The sequence below is a fragment of the Fundulus heteroclitus genome, unplaced genomic scaffold (genome assembly GCF_011125445.2).
Source record: "Fundulus heteroclitus isolate FHET01 unplaced genomic scaffold, MU-UCD_Fhet_4.1 scaffold_290, whole genome shotgun sequence".
NCBI lineage: Eukaryota > Metazoa > Chordata > Actinopteri > Cyprinodontiformes > Fundulidae > Fundulus > Fundulus heteroclitus.
This window is the reverse complement of record NW_023396700.1, coordinates 123,392-147,880: the sequence shown is the minus strand read 5'-3', so window position 1 is coordinate 147,880 and position 24,489 is coordinate 123,392. Positions and strand designations below refer to the sequence as shown.

Sequence of the window (24,489 nt, the reverse complement as noted above, 5' to 3'; positions counted from 1 at the left end):
AAAGTAATTTTGTCTAATAGACCACTGCCACACTGGCTCCCTGTATCTCAGAGAATAGACTTTAAAATCCTTCTGTTAGTCTATAAATTCCTGAATTAGCACCTAAATCCATCACAGACTTGTTATCAGGGCATCAACCCTCCAGACCACTCAGGTCTTCTGGCTCCAGCCTGCTCTGCAGAACCAGAACCAGAACCAGACATGGAGAAGCAGCATTTAGTTCCTATGCTCCACTGATCTGGAACAAACTCCCAGAAAACTGGAAAAGTGCTGAAAGCCTTCGACTGTTCTAGTTAAACTGTTTTGCTGAAAGATTAGTTCAACTTTGTAGTCCAACTGTTCTTAAAATCATATTTGCTTTTACTTTCCATTTCCCTGTGTTTTAATCATGTATAACACCTTGCATTGTCTTTGTACTGAAATATGCTGTACAAATAAATGAGCTATACACACACACACACACACACACACACACACACACACACACACACACACACACACACACACACACACACATCGTGGCGTCTCTGCATTTGGGGTCAGTGGGTCTTGGCCCCACCAGATGTCGCTGCGGAGCTCTACGTTCGCAACGCTCAGTGGGACAGGGTCGTTCTGAATATTGTAAAATATTAATATTGTAAAAAAGTAATTTTGTAAAAATGCACTTGTTACATTTACCTTCTGCTGGATAGTGTGCGACCATCAAGACGAGGCAGATTTTTTTGTACAGCACATTTCAGTACAAGGACAATGCAAAGTGCTTTGCATGATTAAAAAATTGGAAAATAAAAACAGAATAAAAGCAAGTTGGGGAAAAAACTTTGGAATAAAATGTAGGAAATTCAAACAAAATAAAATAGGAAAATGGAAACTAACAACAAATATTATTCTACTGTTGGTTGTCCTTGCCGGATCATTGAAGGATCGATTTGAATCTTTTCTGTTCAATAAAATAAACAATGTGAGTGAGCCTGTATTTGTAATTTTATGTACAGTTTATATAAAATTGATTCTCTAGTGTGTTGATTTATGCTTATTTATCTGTTTCATTTAAAATTTAACAAAGTAAGGTTATATTAATCACACAAAATTAGTTAGTGGTAGTAGGTGTTGAGTTTTATGCCCCACTTAAGTTATTGGACCAGAGGCCGCCACTAATATATATATATATATATATATATATATATATATATATATATATATATATATAATTATGGTTGGTCTGTGGTGCTGAATAAGTGCTATATTAGTATTCTTGATAACTTCAGCAGACTGTAGTAGAAGTGCTCAGCAGGATTTGTGGGCAGGCTTGTTGTGGTTCCTCCCTGCGCCGCACTGCGCATGCTCCACTGCACAGCAGCCGTTAGCATCGCGGGCTAGCAGCCGGAGCGTGTAATGGCGGCCTCGGTGTTACTGGGGTCTGCGGAAAGCACCGGAATCAGCTTCACGGTCGGAGCCGGCGGCAATGCGCTGCTGGGGAACTCTAACGGACTGGGCCAGGCGGGCCCGGCGTCCTGGAACCGGTCCCTGGACCGGGCGCTGGAGGAAGCCTCGGTCAGCGGCTGTCTGAACCTCAGCGGCAGGAAGCTGAAGGAGTTCCCCCGGAGCGCCGCCAACCACGACCTGACCGACACCGTCCGGGCCGGTGAGCGAGCTCCAGCAGAACCGTAGAGCCGGGCCGGGCTCCGTTGGGCGCGGTGAAGGGGGTCGGAGAGCGGGGGGGTTGGGGGGGTTAAGTCGGGGAAAAGTTGACTCCAACTTCCAGTTTGAGAAGAAGGAGGAGGATGGAAAACAGAGAGGGCCGGTGTTGTGACAAACAGCCCCGGCTGCATGAGGCGCGGCTCCCGGTTACCCAGCGGTGTGAGCCCGCTGCGCGCCTCGGCTCAGAACCAGACACCGGGGAACAAGTTTGGGTTGTTTTCCTCCCCAGACGGAGTAAAAGTTGTAGGTGATCTCCGCCATGGAGCAGCTAGCTGCTAAGCGCAGGTTGCCAGACTCCATGTTTAACTCCGCCGCTGTGACAGCCGCTGTGTTTATAAGTCTCTGGTTAGAATCCGGCGCCGGTGAGCAAGGCTGCTTCCTGTGAAGCTGAGGCGTGTCTGCAGGTAAAGGCGGCCGGTGGGGGGGGGATACTCTATGTCAGGGGTTACAGACGCCGACAGGCCGCCATCGCTGACTTTGCCGGTTAAACCCGAACCCAGTCGGTTCTCTTCCGCAGCCTCTGTCGGTTCGGCTGGTCCAGGACTCGGTTCTGTTCGGATCGGACCGTGTAGGTGTAGGTGTGTATGGCGTCATGAAAGGCGAACACACACCTGTGCGGCTTTGTTTTGTTTCCAACGCCCGCTGCCGGCTCCGCCCATCCGGGGCGGTGTGAACCGGGAAACGAGCGCACCCCTAAGAAAGCCAATCAAGGTGAGCTGATTGTCAATCAGGCCGGACTGGCAGCTTTAGTGGCGCGTAGATTAACCGCATCCAGGGTTTACAGGCAAACGAAGCAGGCAGTGATTTAGACGACTAACCCCACTGAGGATGTGCCAGAAAGCGGGAAAACAGCAGCAAAAGATGCTTAAATCATTAAAAGATTGATTACAGGTAAGCGTGTTTTAAGGGTCAGTGTGGTGTAGAAGGGACAGGGAGGGTTCCCCAACCTTCTTCAAACTGAGAGCTACTTCATTGGACTTTGAACTAGAAGAGTCAGTGTTCACAACTAAACACATTTTTAGATTTATATAAATGTAGGTGTGATTACAAAAGTAGAGCAACAGACTACAATAACATTTTAGGGGAGGGTTGTGTTTATAACAGGCCCGAGGGAACCACATGTGGTCCCTCAGGCGGGGGAGAGAGGAGAGGATTCAGTTTTTCAATTCAATTTTATTTATATAGCGCCAAATCCCATCACATGTCATCTTAAGGCTCTTTCCAAAGTCAGCTTCCATCAGATCCTCCAGGTTGGTGAGAAAGTTTCCTCTCTAAGGAAACCCAGCAGGTTGCATCAAGTCTCTCCAAGCAGCATTCACTCCTCCTGAAAGAGCGTAGAGCCACAGTGGACAGTCGTCTGCATTGTTGATGGCTTTGCAGCAATCCCTCATACTGAGCATGCATGAAGCGACAGTGGAGAGGAAAACTCCCCTTTAACAGGGAGGAGAACCTCCAGCAGAACCAGAACCAGGCTCAGTGTGAACGCTCATCTGCCTCCACCCACTGGGGCTTAGAGAAGACAGAGCAGAGACACAGAAAGCACAGAAGCTCACATTGACCCAGGAGTACTTTCTATGTTAGAGAAGACAGAGCAGAGACACAGAAAGCATAGAAGCTCACATTGACCCATGAGTACTTTCTATGTTAGAGAAGACAGAGCAGAGACACAGAAAGCATAGAAGCTCACATTGACCCACGAGTACTTTCTATGTTAGAGAAGACAGAGCAGAAACACAGAAAGCTCAGAGGCTCACATTGACCCAGGAGTACTTTCTATGTTAGATGGTAATAGAGGATGATCTGCCTCCCCTGATGATGTCACAGCTAACAGAACGCCAGACCAGGTGTACCTTCTATGAAGATAAAGATTACAGAAAACAAAAAGTTAAAAGCTGAAATAACAACAAACACAGAACAGAAGCTCACATTGACCCAGGAGTACTTTCTATGTTAGAGAAGACAGAGCAGAGACACAGAAAGCTCAGAAGCTCACATTGACCCAGGAGTACTTTCTATGTTAGAGAAGACAGAGCAGAGACACAGAAAGCTCAGAAGCTCACATTGACCCAGGAGTACTTTCTATGTTAGATGGTAATAGAGGATGATCTATCTCTCAGTGCAGAGGAAAACTCCCCTTTAACAGGGAGGAATCACATAAAAGGATATATACGATGGTTCTGGAGGATGTAGCAGCCTCCAGCATGATGAAGGTCGAGCAGGGTCTTCATCACTAATGCAGTTTTTATTCAGGTGTCAGATCATCAGTCTCCCTCCTGCAGTGGAACCCAGTGAGGTTCTGGTTGAAGGAGTTTAATGAACTGCTGCTGCGTCAGAGTGATGCTTCCTCTGGGAGCAGAAACATTTGGCTGGGAGAAATCTCCTCCAGCAGGACCGGATGAGCCTAAGCATGGAGTCCAGGTGCTGGAGGAGGAGCTACAGAACCCTGTGGACCGGGACCTGATGGTTCTGCAGGCGGGACCGCTGATGGATGGGATGGCGCTAGGAGGGGGTTGTGTGAGACCTGAAATGGACCTGTCCACTGGGAGGGGTTGGAAATATTAGTCTGGAGTCGGCGCTGAGCTTCAGAGAGGGACAGAGCCCCACAGGCCGGCTCTGATGGTCCAGAACCACAACCAGGCTGTCCTCACACTGCCAGACCCGTCTGGATCGGTCCGTTTAAGGGTTCAAAGTCAGATGTTTGGTTTCAAATTGTTTCTTAAGCTGCCTTCTCTGATTTCCTGTCATTTAGCGAATATAAAACATAATAAGCCCGATTACAGAGCATCCAATCAGGAGTCGGATGAAGTTCTGGGAATATAACATGTGGACCAGGGCGGGAAGATATAAAAAAAAAACATTGATAAAACAGAAATCATATTGATCGATATTGATAATTATCAACAAATTAAAAACAAAATAAAAAACATAAAACACAAAAAATTAAAAAATATATTTGTGTCTTTATCTAAAAATAGGTTGCTGAGCAACAGCATAAAAATGCCAGTGCTGCACTTAGAATATATATTTTGAATTTGTTGATAATTATCAATATCGATCAATATGATTTAGATTTTATCGATATACTTTTTTTTTTCCGTATATCGTCCCGGTCTACGTTTTATTAACTATCACGCCACACGTCTATCGATGGTTAATGTTGTTATTGGAACATCGTCGGCCCTCGTGTGGAGTCACACTGTCGGGTTCCCACGGTTGGAGGTTCTGCTCCAGGTTCTGTCTCTGCTGTGACCGGTAACAGAACCATAACGTCTGTGAAGTACCCGGACTACAATACCCATAAGTCTCAGCTCAAAGTCATCCAGAGCCCCGGCTGGGGGAAGTTTATGATCCTGCTGACAAACAGGAAGTGCTGTGAGGGTCCACTTCCTCTTTGCGCTGCTGTTTTAAAGAGCGTCGCCAGCTGCTGCTCCAGCGAGCTGAGGCCGCCCTCGCAGCTGCTCTGGTAAATTTAGCCTCTGGGTCGGCTCTGCGTCCCGTCGCCGGGGAAGGAGTCGGCCCGGGGCGACGGCGGGCGGAGATACCGGCGCTGTGAGAAGCTGTTCTGGACTAGGCGTCCCCTCTGAGTGCCTGCCTGTAATCAGATGAGGGAGTTAGCAGCTGATCCACAGACTTTATAACCCATCAGTGGGTTGGACTGTAATGTGTGACGCCAGAACACAACCAGAACAACAGGAGACCCTTCAGAGAGCAGAACGGTTCCTTCACGGGTCCAGGAACCCGTGAAGGAACCCGTGAAGGAACCGTTCACACAGAGGAGGGAACACAGCCAGATGTTCTCAGCTGTAGATCCGATCTTCAGCGGATCTGGTGTCTCTTCCTCAGTCAGTCCAGTGGAATGATTTCTGTGTTATCTGGAGCCACAGAACCAGAACCGGAACCAGAACATAATGATAACAGTGAAATTAAACAACTTTCTCTTTCCTGAGGAACGTGCTGGTGAAGATTCTCAGTCATCCAGGTCATGAGCATTCCAAAAAAAGTTAAAAAACACAAAAAAAAATACTTTTTTCTGCAGTTTGAAGACGTTTCACTTCCCATCCAAGAAGCTTTCTCAGTTCAAACGTCTGGAGTAACGACCCTAACGACTCCCCATTACTCAGGGGGACCTGGGTCGGTTTAATTTGCATCTTATCAAAGCCATACAAGGCCTTTTTTGGGCAATAGTATAAAAACTTGGAACTCCACACTACAAACATTTGAATTGAGAAAGCGTCTTGGATGGGGGAGCGAAACGTCTTCAAACTGCAGAAAAACATCCTTTTATAAAAAAGTTTTCGTGGGGAAAGTTTCTGAGAAGTCTGCTCTCTAAGTTTGAATAAATTTGTTCTGATAAATATTTTGTGTAGATCTAAAACTATCCCACTTATGGCCAGGCTCCTGAACTCTGGTAACGCAGATCTGTTCAGAACTCGTGGATCTAACCCGAAGCGTGTTTGTCTCCAGATCTGTCCCGGAACCGCTTGTCGGAGCTTCCTCCTGAGGTCTGCCTCTTCGTGTCTCTGGAGTACCTGAACCTGTACCAGAACTGTCTGAGGTCTCTGCCGGACGGCCTCGTCAACCTGCAGGCCCTGACCCACCTCAACCTCAGGTCTCACACACCTTTATATGTGGTTCTTCTGGACCGCTGGTTTGATCATTTGTCTGAACGAAGAAGCAAAACGAACCACCACTCCATTAAACTATAAATTAAACCTCGGCTTCTGCCTTTAGATACCAGAAATAAAACTAAACTTTTCAGTAGGGCTCGGCGATATGGCTTAGAAAGCTGCAGGAAAGTAAGAACAGCAGATACTCTGTGATGATAAAGTCTGTTTTATTGAAATAACATAAAAACATCGATGGCTTCTTGTCCGTCTTTCTTAGAGAACTGCATGGCTGACTGAATATCTGCAATCATGACTCTGCAGGTTAAAAACGTTCCCAGTCAGAACCGGGCTCTTCAGGTCCAGAAAGAAGAGTGATTCTCATCAGCAGACTGGCCTCAGTGTCTCAGATTTAATCTAATTAATTAAAACACTAACTGAATCATCAGTCACATAACAACCCAACAATACGAAGCGCTTTTAAGTTTTCAAACCTCATTAATCTGATCGTTGTTTCAGCTTAAAACTAAATTTTTATGATGTTTATTATTGTTTCAAAACAATGATAAATTATCTGATGCTGACGTCAATAGTTGTTCTTTTCCCTCCTTTTCATTTCACAAAACAAAAATAAAGAACTTATTTTTAAAAACTTGCTCTTTATGTCAATCATCTTGTCTGGAAGTGTCAATCATCTTGTCTGGAAGTTGATCTGAATTCAAAGTGCAACTAAATCCAAGCTGTGAAAAACAAGATGGTCGCCCTGTTGTTGTAAACAATGAAAATATAACCAAATGTTTGCAGCTAGTGGCGTTAAATAATGAGATGAGAACCGAATTCTCAGGTGGAACTTCAAACTAACCTAAGAAAATAAGTAAACGAGTATTATGGTAAAAAAAGTTTCCTCTTTACAATATTTTGACAACATATTTTTCTAAACATAGATTCAGCATCGCTGCTATTTTCTTCATGGAAGCCAAATGAGTTAATTGGCAAAATAAAATCCAGATTTTCCAAAAGTTTAATCTTAAAAACTTGTAAATTTGAGGGAATTCCTGCAGAGACCCAACTAAATATTAAAACTCTTTGTTGTAATAATGCTTTGGACTCAACTTTTATTAACATTAATACCAATATTACAAAAGTGTTTCTGTTTCCTTTTTGTTAAATGTCATAAAACTCTGAGCAGAATATTACATTATATTTATAACATGAGATCGTTTTAAAAGTCTTATCTTATAGTTAAATCTGAAGAAAAAAGGAGAAGTTGGTTAAAAAAAAAAAAAGGACATGAACAACAGATTAGATTCTGGTTCTAACGGGTAAACTTCCAGAACTCTGAGTATTTTCCGTGGCTTTGAGGATTGACTGGAGCGTTTTGGGTTTCTCTCGTCTCTGTGGTGCTGCTGACTCAGCAGTCTGAGCTGTGAGAAAGGTAACACCTGCGCAGGTAGCACACCTGTCCGCCCCTGGTTCTGACCCAGCTGTCTGTCTCCCGTCCTCCAGCCGGAACCAGCTGTCTGTCCTCCCAGCCGTCGTCTGCAGCCTCCCTCTGAAGGTTCTGATCGCCTCCAACAACAAACTGGTGTCCCTGCCAGAAGACCTGGGTCAGCTGAGACACCTCACCGAGCTGGTGAGTCTGTTTGGACCGATCAGACCCGGTATGCACCAGAACCCTCGCTCCATTCCTCATCATTTGCTGTTGGGTTGCGACAGGACGTGAGCTGTAACGAGATCCGGACGCTACCGTCCCAAATGGGTCAGCTGGAGGCTCTGAGAGACCTGAACATCAGGAGGAACCACCTGGTCCGGCTGCCTGCAGGTAATGTGGGTTCTGTCGGGAGCGGAGCCGGGTCTGGGGACGGGTCCGGATTGTAACGCTGCGGCTGTTTGCAGAGCTGGCAGAGCTTCCTCTGGTGCGCCTGGACTTCTCCTGCAACAAAGTGACGTCCATCCCCGTCTGTTACCGCGGCCTCTCCCAGCTGCAGGCCATCGTCCTCGACAACAACCCGCTGCAGAGCCCACCTGCACAGGTACGGAGGCGGCGGCGTCCCCCCAGCGGCTGCGCTGCCGTAGGGCTGGGCGATAAATCGATGTAATCGATTAATTCGAATTTACAATTCTTTAAGATTTCATTTTTGGAAAATCATGGATTTTATTTTGCCAATACACTCATTGGGTTTCCATGAAGAGAACAGCATGTGATGCTGAATATATGTTTAGGCAAATATATTGTCAAAATATTGTTAAGTGGAAACTTTTTTTTACCATAATACGAGGTACTTCATTTACTTATTTACTTTTTTTTAACTTAGTTTGAAGTTCACAAGTGCAGTGAAGCCTGTTCTTAGCTCAATGTGTAAAACCACTAGCAGCAAATGTTTAGTTATATTTTCATTGTTTATAATGGCACGGCTGCCATCTTGTTTTACAAGCATGTTTCACAGCTTGTTTTTAGTTGCACTTTGAATTCAGGTCAACTCCCTGATAATGCTTGACATAAAAGCAAGGTTTTAAAATAATTTCTTTATATGAAACAAAAAGGAGGAAAAAAAATCAATTAATCGGATTTGATATGATAAAATCAGAGATTTATTTTTTAATCCATATCGCCCAGCCCTACTCGGCCGCCCCGGCGCCGAGTCTAACGCGTTGCTGCTCTGCCTGCAGATCTGCATCAAAGGGAAGGTCCACATCTTCAAGTACCTGAACCTGGAAGCCAGCAAGACCCCACCAGAGCTGCCCGAGTACGAAAGACGACCTCTGACCTCCTGGTCTGACCCCACACACACACACACACAGGCACTGCTGCCCCTTCACAATAAAAGCCTGAGTGACTGACTGCGGTTGTGTCCTGCCAGTGCTGATGAGGCGTACCCAGGACGGCCGTACGGAGCGCTCGACTCAGGCTTCAACAGCGTCGACAGCGGAGACAAGAGGTGGCTGGGCAACGAGGTCAGCGGCCACACGCCAACCTGAACGGACTCCAGAGCCGCACACACTAGGGTTTAATCGTTTTCACGAAAATGAGATGTATCAAATCCCGGGAAAAGACGACGCATTTCCCGGGAATCCCAGGAAATAGCTGTTTTTTTTGTAGTTATGCCTCTGGTGTGCTCCGAGGTGCGTCTGCCTTCAGCCAAGTGCATCATCCACCGTCCGGTGTCCTCCGCAGATGGGAGGGCTCAGACACACACACCCACACACACGCGTGCGTGTGTGTCCAAATATATGTCCATCTCTCTTAAGTACTGATCTGAGATAGTCGCATTTTGCCATACTTTTAAACGTAAATCCATCAAAAGCTGCCATCTCCGCTAGTATTTCACCAAGCGACTTGCTAGCGTTGCTAAAGTAGCCATCTAGCGATTTCAGACGTTATTTTTTTTATTTTTTTTATTTATTTTTTTTTATTTGCTTTATTTAACCAGGTAAACCCCTTACCTGGGCAGAAATCTGCAAAAACACTACAACCTGGTTACAAAAATAAAACCAATTAATAGTTTTGTTGATGGGCTTTCTTCAGGAACTTTATTATGTTGAGATTCTAAATGTCTGCACAATCCACTTGTCGACCCCCCAGAACAATCCGGTCACACAACATGCACTTTGCGTTTTCATTTTCAACCTTTTTAAAATGCTCCCATACAAAGCTGGCAGTAGACATCCTTAGGCGGTAGGCTCCTGAATGCAACGTTACCGTAAGACAACAATAGACGCGCACTCCAATAGGAGCGCACTGGATTTTTTTTTTTACTTTCATTTCCTGTTTCCCGTCATAACATTTCCCGGGAATCGGGAAATAGTTTTGATCAGATTTCCCGGGAATCCCGTCTCCCGGGATTAAACGCTACCACACACTGTCCTCCTCACACACGTCAACAGAACCGCTTTCTGCTGTTTCAGGTGTCAGAGGAGCCGTCGGAGCTGCCGCTCAGAGACCAGCGGCGGGCGGGGCCAGGAGCAGCCGCCATGCCCAACGGCACACGTGAGACTCTCTCAGGCGCCTTTCCTCCGTGTTCGGCTCCTCGTGTCTCTCCCTCATCTTCTTGTCCTCCGTCGTCAGCAGACGGCGAGCCGGAGCAGATAGACTTCATAGACAGCTGCGTGGAGGAGGAGGAAGAGGGGAAGAGTCGGCCAGCAGGAGACCGGAGCAGCCTCAGCTCTCAGTTCATGGCGTACATCGAGAGGCGCATCACCAGAGAGGTGAGCTTCAGCGCTGCAGGTTTCATCCCGGCTTTAGTTTCAGGCAGACTTCACCGTTTGTTTCCATCCGCTGGATAAACCGCATGGTGACGCCGACTTCCTGCCTGTGTCCTCAGGGTTCTCCGGTGAAGAACAGCTTGGCCCGGGCCGAAGACATGAGGAGACACAGCAGGTTAAAAGATAAAAAAACAACCCGCCCACTTCAGCCCACGACTCCTCACTTCCTGTCTAACTTCCTGTCCGTCCTCCTTCTCTCCCAGGAACATGGCGGATGGCGTCGCAATGTCTTCTACCTCCTATAATCAGGTATGAAGCTCAAGCTGTCCGACAGAAAACGTCAGAAACAAACATATTCTTTTTATTTTTTTATTTTTAAATAGTGTCCTATCTGGCAATGTGGCATTAAGCAGATTTTACTTTCACAAATGGAGCAGTACGGCTTTCGTCATAGTGCTCCGCTTGATTTATGCATGTAAATAGTTTTATTATAATTTATGCAGGGAGTATTTCATGTTATATGGACACTACGATGAGAAAGTAGAAAAGAAAAAGAAAAAGAAGTAGAAAAGGTGAAAGAAAGAGGAGATAAAAGGTAGAGAATGATAAAACGTCTTCAGTCTGCTTCATTACCTACAAACAGAGATGTAAAAAGAACAGCACAACAAAAGGATATAATATTACAGATATAATAAAGTAACATCTTGATACCATCGCTGAAGTATATTTAGTATTATTTTTAACATGTATAATGTTGTAGCTGAAGATAAAAATAAGGGTTTTCTGTATGGAAGTGAATCTGTAAGTACCTGGAAACACGCTCCTGTAGTTGTTTGTGAGAGTCAACTTGTGAAGTGAAGTTTATCCAAAAGAGAAATGCTCAATAGTGGAGAAACAAACGTTCAGGTCTGACAGTCATCCTCCTGTGTGTGTTTTCAGAGAGGAGCGTCTGGTTCTGGTTCTGGTTCTGGAGGAGTGGAGAGGATAAGGAGGGAAGCTCAGCTCGCCGCCCTGAGGTACGAGGAGGAGAGGCAGAGGAATCGTTCGCTGCAGAAAGACGGCGTCACCAGCTACGCCAAGGTACACGCCAATTTAACCAGATCAAGACTAGATTAACCCGTTTACCGGCCCAGTTTATGGGTTACGTCCCGTTAACTAGTCACCCACCAGATTAACCAATTTAACAAGCTGTGTAGTAATAATAATAATGCTTTGGACTCAACCTGTATTAACATTAATACAAATTTTCCAAAAGCGTTTCTGTTTCCTTTTTGTTAGTTGTCATAAAACTCTGAGCAGGATATTACATTATATTTATATACAACATTAGACCCCTTTATAAGTCTCATTATCTGCATTTTATAGTTAAATCTGAAGAACAAAGGAGAAATTGGTTTAATCTGATTGAATTTGACTTTGGAAAGTGCCTTTAGATGACATGTATCATGAATTGGCGCTACATAAATAAAATTTAATAGAATTTAATCTAGACCAGGGGTCGGAGTGGGTAAGATAATTGAAAAATCGATGCTTTGCAATTATGCCAATTAATAATCGATTTAGGAGCTAACTCTGAATCGATTCCCCTCCTGACCCGTAGGGGGCGCTGTGCGTTTTATTAATGTTGTCAGCGCCTTAGAACAGAGGCCGAATTAGATCGAACGGCAACAGTCAGGGCGAGCAGCAGAAAGCCTTTGTCAACCTTTTAAGTCCAATGTTTTTGGCTCATTTTGGATTCTCGTGTAAATCTGGAACTCATGAAATCGACAAAAGCGAGTTAGTTTGTAAGCGGTGCCAGACTGAACTAAAGTACTGCAGTAACATGACAAATCCGAGCAATCGCTTAATCAGACATGATGCGGACTATAGACATAATATAAGAGTAGACGCGTCATTGGGCGGTTCTGCCTATGCTGCGATGCGTCAGAGCGTCCGCCATCTTAAATGTGGCAAATCTGCAGTTACTCAGTCACTTAAACAGTATCAGAGGGACTTTAATCTCTGAATATACTTTGTATTCGTAGTATTTTTTTTGTAATATTACAAGTTTATTTTCGTATCCCTTTAGCTTCATTCTCCTGAATTTATTCTCCTGAAGAATAAAAATATTTAACATAATCTAACCTGGCCCTATTACTCCAGGAGTGAAATAATTCTGCAAACTGTGACTATTCTGGAAATGTTCCCCCTTAATTCTCATAATATGACATTTTTCTCATAACACTATCACTTTTGTGTTTTTGTTTTTTTTTACTTTATTGACCTAGGACTTTTTTTTTCTTGTTATTAATTTTACCTCTTTAATACTCACCAAAAAGTCTGTTCCTAAAGGTTCACATGTGACACGGTTTTATGAAAGACCACAATGTTTAGATTTAACAAATTGATCCTTATATTCATAACACATACACACACACACACACATATATATATATATATATATATATATATATATATATATATATATATATATATATATATATTTAAGAGGTGAAGGCGTCTGTTTTGGAGTCGTTAAAGTCGGCGGAATAAGTCATTCTGACGTGCGATGGCCGGACCAACTGACTCCTAATTAGGAGTATTGTTTATACAATATCAGTTTCCTGATATTCTCTTTTATGCACATTGTGCAAAGTAGTTCTTGATAATGTGCCAGTTGAAATGTTTGTTTGCTCAGAAATATGAGGTCACGTTCAGATGTTTACATGGGCATGAAGATAAATATTTACAAAACCTCAACAGGAACTTTGAGACAAAGACAAAAATAATTTTTGTTTTTTTACTGAATGAAAATCAAAGCCTTTATATTGGTATTGAATCGTGAGGTTCCTAACGATGCCCAGTGCTAGTATGAGGACCTGCTGTCCCACGTTGGGGGACGGATCATCCTCTGGGACAGCAGCTCCTGACGCTCCATCCCCGCTGCAGAGCGCCTGTCTGTCTGTCTTTGGTCAGGAAACCAGTTTATTCACATTTTGTCTGCACGGCGCTCCTTCACCCCACGTCACAACCAGATCCCTGACTGGTTAACGCGACGCAAAATGACTGAAAAGTTCAGCTTGTTGAACTCTAGTCACATTTGGCTACGTCACAGTTTGCAGTTTCTTTTTGCTCCATTTGCCCAATTAGCATCTCTTAAAACGAGCGTGTTGTGATGTCTGTTTGTGTGTCGTTGGCGTCGTGGATCGTTAATTGGCTCCTGATCGCGCCTCCACACAGGGATGACGTGTAAATCGCTCCGTTCTCCCTTGTTCATGTTCTGAGTGAACGTAGCTTTAGATGAAGTCCAGAGCGGATGTCGTACTCGCATCTCCTGCTGCACAACAGAGTTCAGTCAAAGGGAGACGTCCTGAAACGCTTCACTCTTTGTCTGGAAGATGTTCAAACTGTCTTAGAAAGCAAAGGTCTCAGCTATGCAGAAACCAGAGGACCTTAATTGGCTGTAAAGGTTTTATTTCATGGTGGATGTGACGCATCACTGAATAAATATCTCCAGGGAAAAGGAAACACGGCCCGGCAGCTGAGATGAACAGAAAGGTGCGCTCTACATCCCTGAGAGTCAGGGAGGATCACATTAATCACATCAACTATGAATATCTGCACCGTGACACTCTAGCAATGCAAGCTGCGTTTGGAGAAACGTACTGTGAGTTCAGAAAGGAGAACAACAAAACTCTCTGTCCTCCCCAAACCCGAAAAACGTGTTTCTTAAACATGGAGCGCCGTTCCTGACACGCATATATACATAAAAAAATATGCGTTTGGATTCCTTTCTGTCTTTGACTCAACGTACGTATGAGAGCAAGTTTTTCTCCAGAACCTGAACTTCTTAACGTCCAAATATGGCTCCTGCCCCACAAATGAGAGCCTAGAGTTCTGTGTGAAGATCAGAGTCACACCTTACAGACCAAAACTGGGGTAAACACCAGCATTTAAAAGACTCAGAGCAGATTTAGGTTTTAAAGGAGCATTCAGTAAGATGTTTACTGTAAAATCAACCTAAATCATTCTCATTTCTCACCCAGGATGTTAGAAACATTTCCTATAATCAATCAGTCCTTCCATCAACAATGTCTTAGTCACGTTTTTCTCCTTTCAAACATAGACGTACGGTTCAGAACTACTTCAGTTCAAAGTGCTGCCAGTGTTTACTTCCTGGTTCCTGAACCAATCATATGAGAGTTCCCAGGGTTCCAAGAACAGAGCGCAGCATTTGGTATTTTATGTTGGTAAAAGAGCAGCAGCCTAAAAACACAGAAGCCAGAAAGAGAAGCAGACCAGAAATAAAACAGAATATAATATCCTAGATCTGTCATGTGGAAGTAAAAATTTACAGCAGCAACAGACAGTTTAAAAACGGCAGATTAGATTGTCGTGATTGGCTGGCTGTAATCCCGAGTAGAGCCACAAGGTGTCAGTATTGATTACAGCTTATTTAATGTTCATGGTGCTTAGCTTGATGGTTGAGAAAGAAAGAGGATGAGAGCACCGAAATGGACTTTACGAAAGAACGTTTCTAATTTTATGTTTACTTTATTAAAACAAATTAACTGCAACATATTTTTATATTAAAATGGCCAACATTTTAATTTTGTAGAAATACAGGAAAGACTGATGAGGCCTTCGTAGTTCTTTGCTTTTAAAGTAGGCCTCCATACTTCTGTTGGTAGACGTCTGTTCTAAAAGTTAAAATAAAACCGATAAAAAGTTTTAAAGGTTTATAAGCTGTTATCTTTTGCAGCTCCAGACTGAATTTGTTTGGTTTAAGAGGGAGTAAAACTGTATTGACAATAAAGGTTTCCGACCCCTGATCTAGACAGTTACTTATACATAACCATATAACACCTGGTAGTTGCTGCAGTGCCTCTGTTTGCCAGCAGGGCGAGCTCGTACCTCTGTCTCAGGTGTAACTCAGGTGTAACTCAGGTGTAACTGGTTGGTCTCTAACTGAACCTGTTCTTCTTTACAGCATAAAGCTGCTCAGAGTCCGTCAAAGTCCAGTCCAGAACCTGAGGTGAGCTTCTCCTCGCATCTCCTGTTCTCTTCTTTTACCTTCAGACCGTCCGCCTCTCCTTTAATTTGATTGGACGCAGATGTGCAGTAGCCCCGCCCCCGTGTTTAGGCCCCGCCCCCTTTATGTGTCTGTTGACGTTTGTGTGGTGTTTGTTGTCAGAATGTGTACCCCTCCAGGCGCTCCACACACACAGATGACTCAGCCCTCCTGATGGTAAGAGCTTGAGCCCCCCCCCCCCCCCCAAAGGAAGTTTGCATCCCATTATTGGTTTCCAAAATAAAAGCATGTGAAGGAATCACTCTGGACTTCCAACATTTCTTCTCTACAGCATGAAAGAGGCTGTTAGTTCCTGATCCTGAGGGGAAAGGAAACGTTTTCCTCCTTCATCCGGTTCTTAGTTTTCTTTCTCTCCTTCCGTCTTTGCCGTTCTCCTTTGGTCTGGTCTCCAGCCTCCATCCTGACCCCTCCCTGCGTGTCTCTGCATGTTGGCTTGAGTCGGACCGCAGTACGGCGGCTGCTGCCTGTTTTATACTCTCAGATCCGGACCTCCTTCAGGTTATGGGTCGGGTATCAGGTCCTGATTCTGCATGAAGCTGCAGGAGCACCACCTCCCCCCCCCCCCCCCCCCTCTCTCTCTTTTTTATTGGGTTTATCTGTCAGCTGTTCGTCTCACAGCTCTGGCAGTGAGACGAACCTGTCCAGGTGTGTCCAGGTGTGTCCAGGTGTGTAACTGTGCTGTGTTGTGTCTCAGCAGGGGGAGGACAGAGCAACCTTGTCTCCTACAGGTGAGCCCGGCAGCACAACCTGACACGCACACTCAGCTCCCTCACACGCCTCTCCATGCTGACCCTTTTTATCTTCTCTCAGCCAATCCGTCGTCTTCGTACCCTAACTCGGGGGGCGGGGCCTCCAGTCGGACAGCCGGCGTGCGGCCAGAGAGCTTCCTGTATCGCCTCGGTCAGAAGGACGAGAAGAGAAAAGGTGTGTTTTCCTGCGGTGTTGCACCCGTTAGGTGTGCAGAATGTGACCGTTCCCGCTCTGCCCTGCAGGGGACGCTGTTGCTGCGCCTCCTCAGACCAAGCAGGAGGCTGCGGCAGCTCCTCCCTTGGTGGGAGAAGATGCAGCGCTGGTGGAACAGCTGCGGAAGGTGCGTAGCTCCGCCTGTGCAGCACGCTGCTCTGTGATCCGTTCTCTCACCAGCTTCCTCTTCCCGCCCAGAACATCGAGGCCCGCCTGAAGGTGGCGCTGCCGAGCGACCTGGGAGCAGCCCTGACGGACGGCGTGGTGCTGTGCCACCTGGCCAATCACGTGAGGCCGCGCTCCGTCCCCAGCATCCACGTCCCCTCCCCCGCCGTGGTGAGTCCCTGATCGCTCAGACGGTTGAGGCCGCAGGCTGGGATGACCTCCGCTGACCTCTGACCTCTGCTCCCACCCCCTCCCCCCCCCCGCAGCCTAAACTCACCATGGCCAAGTGTCGCCGCAACGTGGAGAACTTCCTGGAGGCGTGTCGCAGGATCGGAGTCCCACAGGTAAACGGCACACCTGAGAAGACAGAGCAGGGGATGGAGGGCTGAATCCAAACGATCAGAACTGCGGCGCGTTGAGATGTTTCCTCTGACGGAACGTTTCAGGTCTGAAATAATCATCAGACAGATCAGGGCGGCTAACAGAAAACACCAATAAATCAAATCGTACCATTTTATGTAAAACAGTTTAACTAGAACAGTTAAAATCCTGAACAAATGTGTTTTTAATCTTGATTTAAAGGAACTCAGGCTTTCAGCACTTTTCCAGTTTTCTGGGAGTTTGTTCCAGATCAATGGAGCATAGGAACTAAATGCTGCTTCTCCATGTCTGGTTCTGGTTCTGGTTCTGCAGAGCAGGCTGGAGCCAGAAGACCTGAGTGGTCTGGAGGGTTGATGCCCTGATAACAAGTCTGTGATGGATTTAGGTGCTAATTCAGGGATTTATAGACTAACAGAAGGATTTTAAAGTCTATTCTCTGAGATCCAGGGAGCCATGGAAGGACTTCAGAACCGGGTCCATGTTATCTACGTTCTTAGTCTTAGTGGAAGGACTTCAGAACCGGGTCCATGTTCTCTACGTTCTTAGTCTTAGTGGAAGGACTTCAGAACCGGGTCCATGTTCTCTACGTTCTTAGTCTTAGTGAGGACTTCAGAACCGGGTCCATGTTCTCTACGTTCTTAGTCTTAGTGAGGACTTCAGAACCGGGTCCATGTTCTCTACGTTCTTAGTCTTAGTGGAAGGACTTCAGAACCGGGTCCATGTTCTCTACGTTCTTAGTCTTAGTGGAAGGACTTCAGAACCGGGTCCATGTTCTCTACGTTCTTAGTCTTAGTGAGGACTTCAGAACCGGGTCCATGTTCTCTACGTTCTTAGTCTTAGTGAGGACTTCAGAACCGGGTCCATGTTCTCTACGTTCTTAGTCTTAGTGGAAGGACTTCAGAACCGGGTCCATGTTCTCTACGTTCTTAGTCTTAGTGAGGACTTCAGAACCGGGTCCATGTTCTCTACGTTCTTAGTCTTAGTGAGGACTTCAGAACCGGGTCCATGTTCTCTACGTTCTTAGTCTTAGTGGAAGGACTTCAGAACTGGGTCCATGTTCTCTACGTTCTTAGTCTTAGTGAGGACTTCAGAACCGGGTCCATGTTCTCTACGTTCTTAGTCTTAGTGGAAGGACTTCAGAACCGGGTCCATGTTCTCTACGTTCTTAGTCTTAGTGGAAGGACTTCAGAACTGGGTCCATGTTCTCTACGTTCTTAGTCTTAGTGAGGACTTCAGAACCGGGTCCATGTTCTCTACGTTCTTAGTCTTAGTGGAAGGACTTCAGAACCGGGTCCATGTTCTCTATGATCAGTTCTACTAAAGATAAACATGGATAAGTTTCTCCAGATCCTGCTGAGACATCAGTCCTTTAATCCTGGAAATGTTCTCCAGGTTCTAGAAGGTCCACTTTGTCTTTAGATGGAGGTTCAGGTCTGAGTCCATCACTACTCCCAGGTTTCAGGCCTGATCAGTGGTTCCTAGCTGAAGCAGCTGAAGCTGTGTCTAAATGCTGAATTCAGGTATAGATTTATGATACAGAGTCTTCTGCTGTAGGATGGGAAGTTATAAAGTAAACATTTATGTGGGATTTATCCAGAAAGGAGGACAAAGTTAGGAGAAATGGTGTCTGACAGCAGTAGTTTAGGAACCTAGCAGACCGGCATCCTAAGCAGGGATTTAAAAGCTCTCTGTGTTGAGCTCAGTCTGCCCCTAATTCACCGCAGTGTGCAATCAACGCTGAAAACAAGAAAAAAAAAATGAAATTGCACCACCTAATTTCTGCTCCGGTTCTGACCAGCATTATTACTCTCATGAGTTAATCCCTACTGTGTCGCCTGTCAGACTGCAGTCCTCTCAGTGGTCTGGCTGTTGACTCCCCGCTGGAGCTATCTGTCCTAGCCGGGACATAAACTGGGTTGTGTTGTTACTTATGTGCTTTAAAGAAACATTTTTTTACAATCAATGCCAGAGGTACGCGCCGAAAGTTCCAACAGGAAGTTAATGAAGTCGTATTAAATCCACGGACCTTAGATCTATGTTCAGGTTAGGTTTTACATTAGGTTTAGGTTTAGTTTAGGTTTCTTTCCCTTCCTCTCTGTCTCCATATTTTATACCACAGACTGTAAAAATGGCGGCGCCCTGTGCCTGCAGTCATGTATCTCTCATTAAAAGGCCGATTCTGATTAATTTACGTTTCTTGCAGGATTTACGGTTTTAAAATGAGACGAGATTTGGGTGTGAATTAATGAGGTTAAGAGAAGTTTGATATGAAACTGTTTCTGTTCTGCTCAGACGTTTGGATTCAGTCTGAAACCACCTGATGAAGCTGCTTCTTCTCCTCCTCCTCCTAAACTAACAGCTGTCTTTCTTCTCTCCATCTTCCACCATTCTTCCTGTTTCACTCCTTCCTCGTTTATTTATTTATTTTTTTATCCTCCACCGTGTCCATCGCACCCACAAACGCCCAGGACCGCCTCTGCTCGGTGGGGGACGTCCTGGAAGGGAAAGGGGGCGGGGTTTATGAGACACTGTGGGCGTTGCTCTCCATGGCCCCGCCCACTCTTAGCCCCTCCCTGCAGGTCCAGATGGCTGGCTTTGCTCTCTTTTACCTGTCCGTCATGTCGGCGCTCTGTGCCATCTACGTTCACCTGGCGCCGCACGCTTAGAACCGGGACAGAACCCTTCCTCACATCTGGAGCAGGACAGTTTTACTGTTGTCTCCCTCTGTAACCACCCTGTCCCCTCGCTATTCTCCCATAAATAAGCACAGCTGAGGTTCTGGAGAACCCCCGGTCCAATAAAGGTGACGGTACCCCCAGTGCCTCCTCGGTTCTGGTCTCAGGAGTGATCCGATCTGACCCATCAGAGAATCGCCTCTGATTCGTTCCCCCCGTCCTGCAGTTGTTGGGGAACTGAGAGGGTTCTGGAAAGGTTCTGGAAGGTTCTGGAAAGGTTCTGGGCTCTACACGTGGGGAGACCCTCGGAACCGATTATGACTGAGAACCTGAAGCTGCTGGGTCCACTAGGACAAGAACCAGGGTCGTTCGTCACAAAATAAACTCAACAGAACCAGAACACCCCGTTTTGTTTTTTTTTTGCTTCGGTACCGGCGGTTCCGAAGACGCCGGTTGTTCTACGACAGGTAATCTGTTTCATTTAGGAACCGGTTTGTTGGCTCAGACTGGGACCAGTTGGACTTTTCTGGACCTTTTCACCTCAGATTCGGGGTTCTGACCTGAAATCCGGGCCCTGAATAGGACTTTTGGACCCGGACCGCCCGTTGTTAGCCCAGGTAGAACTTGTTGACCCGTCCGTTTGGCCCGGTTCCTGCCTGGTGACGCTCCAACCTCCTCGTGCCTTATGTTCGCCTGCCTGTCTGAGTGCGTTTTTCACTGTTTTTACTGTGTGGAGTGGGTCAGAACCAGTGGGTCTTCACCGTGGAGTGCAGCAGAACCCAGAACGCCAATGCCTGGTACCAGACAGAACCGAGTCTGGCTCCTTTTCTATTTGCTGCTCTCTGGCTGGTTCTGGTAAGAAGCTGGGTTCACTGCAGAGCATGCTCCAGCGATCTGAACGTGTTTTTGTATTCCAGTAAAAGAACCGGCCCGGCCCACGGCGCCAGAACCATAGAAACCACCTCCTCCGGTGTTTGGGTTGTCCTTCAGCCGCCCCCCCCCCCCCCCCCCCCCCTCTGTCCTCTGCTGACTTCTTCCTGATTGTCTTTGTGTGGCGTTGCTGCTGTGAAGTCAGAAGATGTGAGGAAAGTCCAGCAGAACCAGCAGAATTTGAGCTGAGCTGTGGTTCCGTCACTCAGACGCACAGCTGGACACCAAAGAGCTGATGAGCTCCTGAAGGTTCTGGTCGATGTATTTCCTGCGCTGGTAGCCGACATGTGGACCGGGACCAGAACTGCTCCCACCTGTAGAAAAATGTGAAACGGTCCAGTTTTCTAAGCTGAAGAGTGGCGCTGATGTTTTTATCGGGCTCTGTGCCTCTGCTTGGTCCCGCTGTTGGACACTTTTTCTTTTTTTTTCTCTGAATTCTCTAAATAAAGTCAAGAAAAGCAGCTCGACTCTCTTGTTTGTCTTCTGCGCCGCGGACCGACCCGAGCGTCTCGCCCGAGAGACCAGAACTGTTGCCAAACATCCACACTTTCTTTCTCTCTAGTGAGAAAACAATACGGTCGTTGGGCCAGCTGACCGGCAGTGTGCAGCAGCAGCCGAGGCGGGGGGGGGGGGGGGTTTGGTTTCCTCCTGCTCCGTGCAGAAGACGTGTAATTTTATTTAAGTGGTTTTAGAAAATATAAAGATACCAGGAAGCTGCCCATACACGTAGTCTGATTTAAACTACAACTCCCATCAACCCTTGCGCTCCCTTCTCCCTGAATAAAAAGGGAAACTGCCGTCCCATAGAGCGACTCCACCCTTTCCCTCTACGTCCTTCACTTTCCTGCATTATTTTTCCTATAAAACGTTTGCTGCTTCTCTTCCATGTGTTGCCATGTTTGCAGTTATTTTATTCCTTTGTTTAATTTGCCATCGTTTGACCCACCTTTATGTTGACCCCCCCACCCGTCGCTGTCTTCTTCTTCTGTGGTGTTTTTCTGTGCAGAATAAGTTGTGTCTTCCTCTTCACATCCTGGAGGAGCGAGGGCTCCCCCAGGTGGCCGTAACAGTCGGCGCGCTGCTGGACCTGGCTCCGCCCCGGCAGTCTGTCTCCTCGACGTCAACGCCGCCTGGAGCTTCCGTCATCATTTAGCCGCCGCCGCCGCTGCACGCGCTCAGTCAGCCTCCTGCAGCAACCAATCAGAACTCGCCGTGCTCCAACAACCAGAGTGTAAACGCAGCGTTGTCAGACTTAAACGGGTCACCTGGACAGTTTGAACCTGTTCAGAGTTGCAGACGAGGAAGCTGTGTGGAGTATGGAAGCCCATCAGTGCCAGGAAGTGAAAATCATGAGTTATAATTTAAAAAAAACATCGGTAATGTTTGGTTGAACTGATGGAGCCAGATCAACACTAATGAGTTTCAGCTTGAGCAGCAGGTTTTACTGCTAGAACTAGAGGAGAAACAGTTAAAACAGGATATTTTTTAAACTCTAAAAAAGGTTTAACCATTTGTTGGGAAAAGTCCAACTATAGGCAGAGAGTTTTTGACCTTTTGTTCTTGTAGAACATCTGATCTTATTTTTTGTGGGAATATATCTTATAAAGTGAGTGAAAATTTTATTTTAAAAATTTTCTCTCTATCCTTTAAATTAATCTAACTATATAGAAATTGGACTGCAAAAACTAACCAAAAAACTGCTTACTTTTATGTGAAAGGTAACGTTTTACACTAATTTACCATAGTTTTGATTTTAGTCATACTATTTTTTTTATTTTTTTTGCTGAAATGGGCTTCCATACCATCTCCATACAGACTTCTGGCAGGTGAGTGTTTTTGTCTGGATGTTGTGACACATTTCCACTGATCCCAGAACACAGGAGTCAAACAGAGGCTGTCCTACTGGTGCAGGACTAAAAACACGCAGAAAGCACCGTGTCGATCTGATGGAGACGCACACAGAGCTGAGCACAAACATTAATTTGACTGAACACGCCGTTACGCTGAATTAAACCAGCGCAGGGTTTAAGGCGTCCTGTTTAACAGGAGAACTTCACAGACAAGCGTCTAAAGAGACACAGAAAGCTTATTGGTCAGCCGATATAGAATAGAAATCAGGAAAATTCTGGTGTACCAGCAGCAATGTGGAATCATGCAGATGGATAAACATACAAAAACCAAAAAGATTTTTAGAGACTTTACAATAAGTATAAATTTGCAACACAAGAAAAAAAAATGAACAATTCAATTCCATTTTATTTATAAAGCGCCAATTCATGATGCATGTCATCTCAAGGCACTTTCCAAAGTCAGATTATACAGTTCTGTCCAGAACGCTTGAGGGGGGAGTGGGTCCACAAACACAGGAGAATTCAGTTTGCAGTCAAAGGTTACACCTGAGTTAGGTAATTTTTTTTATTTTATTTTTTTAGAAAAGTGCAAAAATTTATGTATATTTATGCATAAAAACACCAACAAACTATTTACAAGAATGGGGGCGAAAAAACTGCAAAACTAGCAGGGATGTTAATCACTTATTGGGTTTGTTGTGAGCAGTCATGGTTTTAAGCTGCTGGGAGGAAGCGCTTCTTAGAGTGTTTCAGGGAACGCTTTTGATTATCAGTGTTGATTCAGATCAGGTTAAAAGCGCTCATCTTCACAACAGTTTAAATTAGAAGACCTTTTAATGATTTACCGTATTTTTCAGACTATAAAGTGCACTTAAAATCCTTAACTTTTCTCAAAAATTGATGGTGCCCCTTATATCTGATCACCGTTGTGCTTACTGATTGATTTTTTGTGGTACAATGCGTTAAAAATTTTTTAAATGTGTAAGTATGACTGGTTAGCAACGAAGCCTCTCCGCTCAATGGATATTAGGAGCATTACGGTACACTGTGTCACTACCTGATAGGACCCCTGAGCTGTCTACCAGACTGCCTGACTGTAATGTCTAAACTAGAAGTGCATTCATGTAAGGCAGCCTGGAGTACTCGCTAGCAACAATAAACCTAGTAAGTTATTTTTGATAAAAGTTTATTTTGGCCTTATGTTAGAAACAAAGCAGTGTATTCCGACTACGGATAGAGAGCTGTGGACGTGAAGGAGCAGAGTGCAAAAAAGGGAACTAAAAGTAAGTAGAATTTTCTTGAAATCAGTATATTTTTCCTTGATTTGAGCAGCTAAATCATTTACCAATGGAATGAGTATTTTTACCCCTAAAATAACATCATTAGATATCCTGCGGTGAAATAAGGTGGAGATTAATTATTCTTGGGCTGCACAGTGGCGCAGTGGGTAGCGCTGTTGCCTTGCAGCAAGAAGGTCCTGGGTTCAAGTACACCCCTGGGTCTTTCTGCATGGAGTTTGCATGTTCTCCCTGTGCATGCGTGGGTTCTCTCTGGGTACTCCGGCTTCCTCCCACTGACCAAAAACATGACTGTTAGGTTAATTGGTTTCTCCAAATTGTCCTTAGGTGTGAGTGTGTGCGTGAATGGTTGTTTGTCCTGTTTGTCTCTGTGTTGCCCTGCGACAGACTGGCGACCTGTCCAGGGTGTACCCTGCCTCTCGCCCAGTGAACGCTGGAGATAGGCACCAGCAACCCCCGCGACCCCATGAGGGATAAAGCGGTTCAGAAAATGGATGGATGGATGAATTATTCTTATTTTAAGTGCAGAAATCTTATTGGCAAATTGTCTTATTTACCTGCTCAAATCAGAAAAAAATACACTAATTTCCAGAAAATTGTACTTTTAGTTCCCTTTTTGCAGCGCGGAGTGATATTACACACTTGGGA

At 45.5% G+C, this 24,489-nt stretch overlaps 1 protein-coding gene across 5 annotated transcripts; it reads left to right on the top strand.

The window, feature by feature from the left end:
* The first annotated feature begins 1,344 nt into the window (after positions 1-1,344).
* lrch3 (leucine-rich repeats and calponin homology (CH) domain containing 3) lies at positions 1,345-22,064 on the top strand. 5 transcript variants are annotated; one of them, XM_036130181.1, is made up of 20 exons: positions 1,345-1,645; positions 6,166-6,310; positions 7,812-7,938; positions 8,022-8,127; positions 8,202-8,338; positions 8,976-9,079; positions 9,167-9,260; positions 10,212-10,293; positions 10,375-10,511; positions 10,628-10,683; positions 10,772-10,817; positions 11,448-11,588; positions 15,478-15,522; positions 15,682-15,735; positions 16,274-16,307; positions 16,390-16,503; positions 16,572-16,669; positions 16,741-16,878; positions 16,974-17,051; positions 21,700-22,064. In XM_036130181.1, exons 1-20 carry the CDS (start codon positions 1,396-1,398, stop codon positions 21,844-21,846), a joined length of 2,133 nt encoding a protein of 710 aa, XP_035986074.1. In that variant the 5' UTR covers positions 1,345-1,395; the 3' UTR covers positions 21,847-22,064. The 5 variants fall into 5 exon arrangements, with proteins under 5 accessions (XP_035986074.1, XP_035986073.1, XP_021169462.2 ...); XM_036130180.1 differs by lacking the exon at positions 21,700-22,064 and adding an exon at positions 19,557-21,154 and having other exon boundaries at positions 16,277-16,307; XM_021313787.2 differs by lacking the exon at positions 21,700-22,064 and adding an exon at positions 19,557-21,154.
* Positions 22,065-24,489: the final 2,425 nt, after the last annotated feature.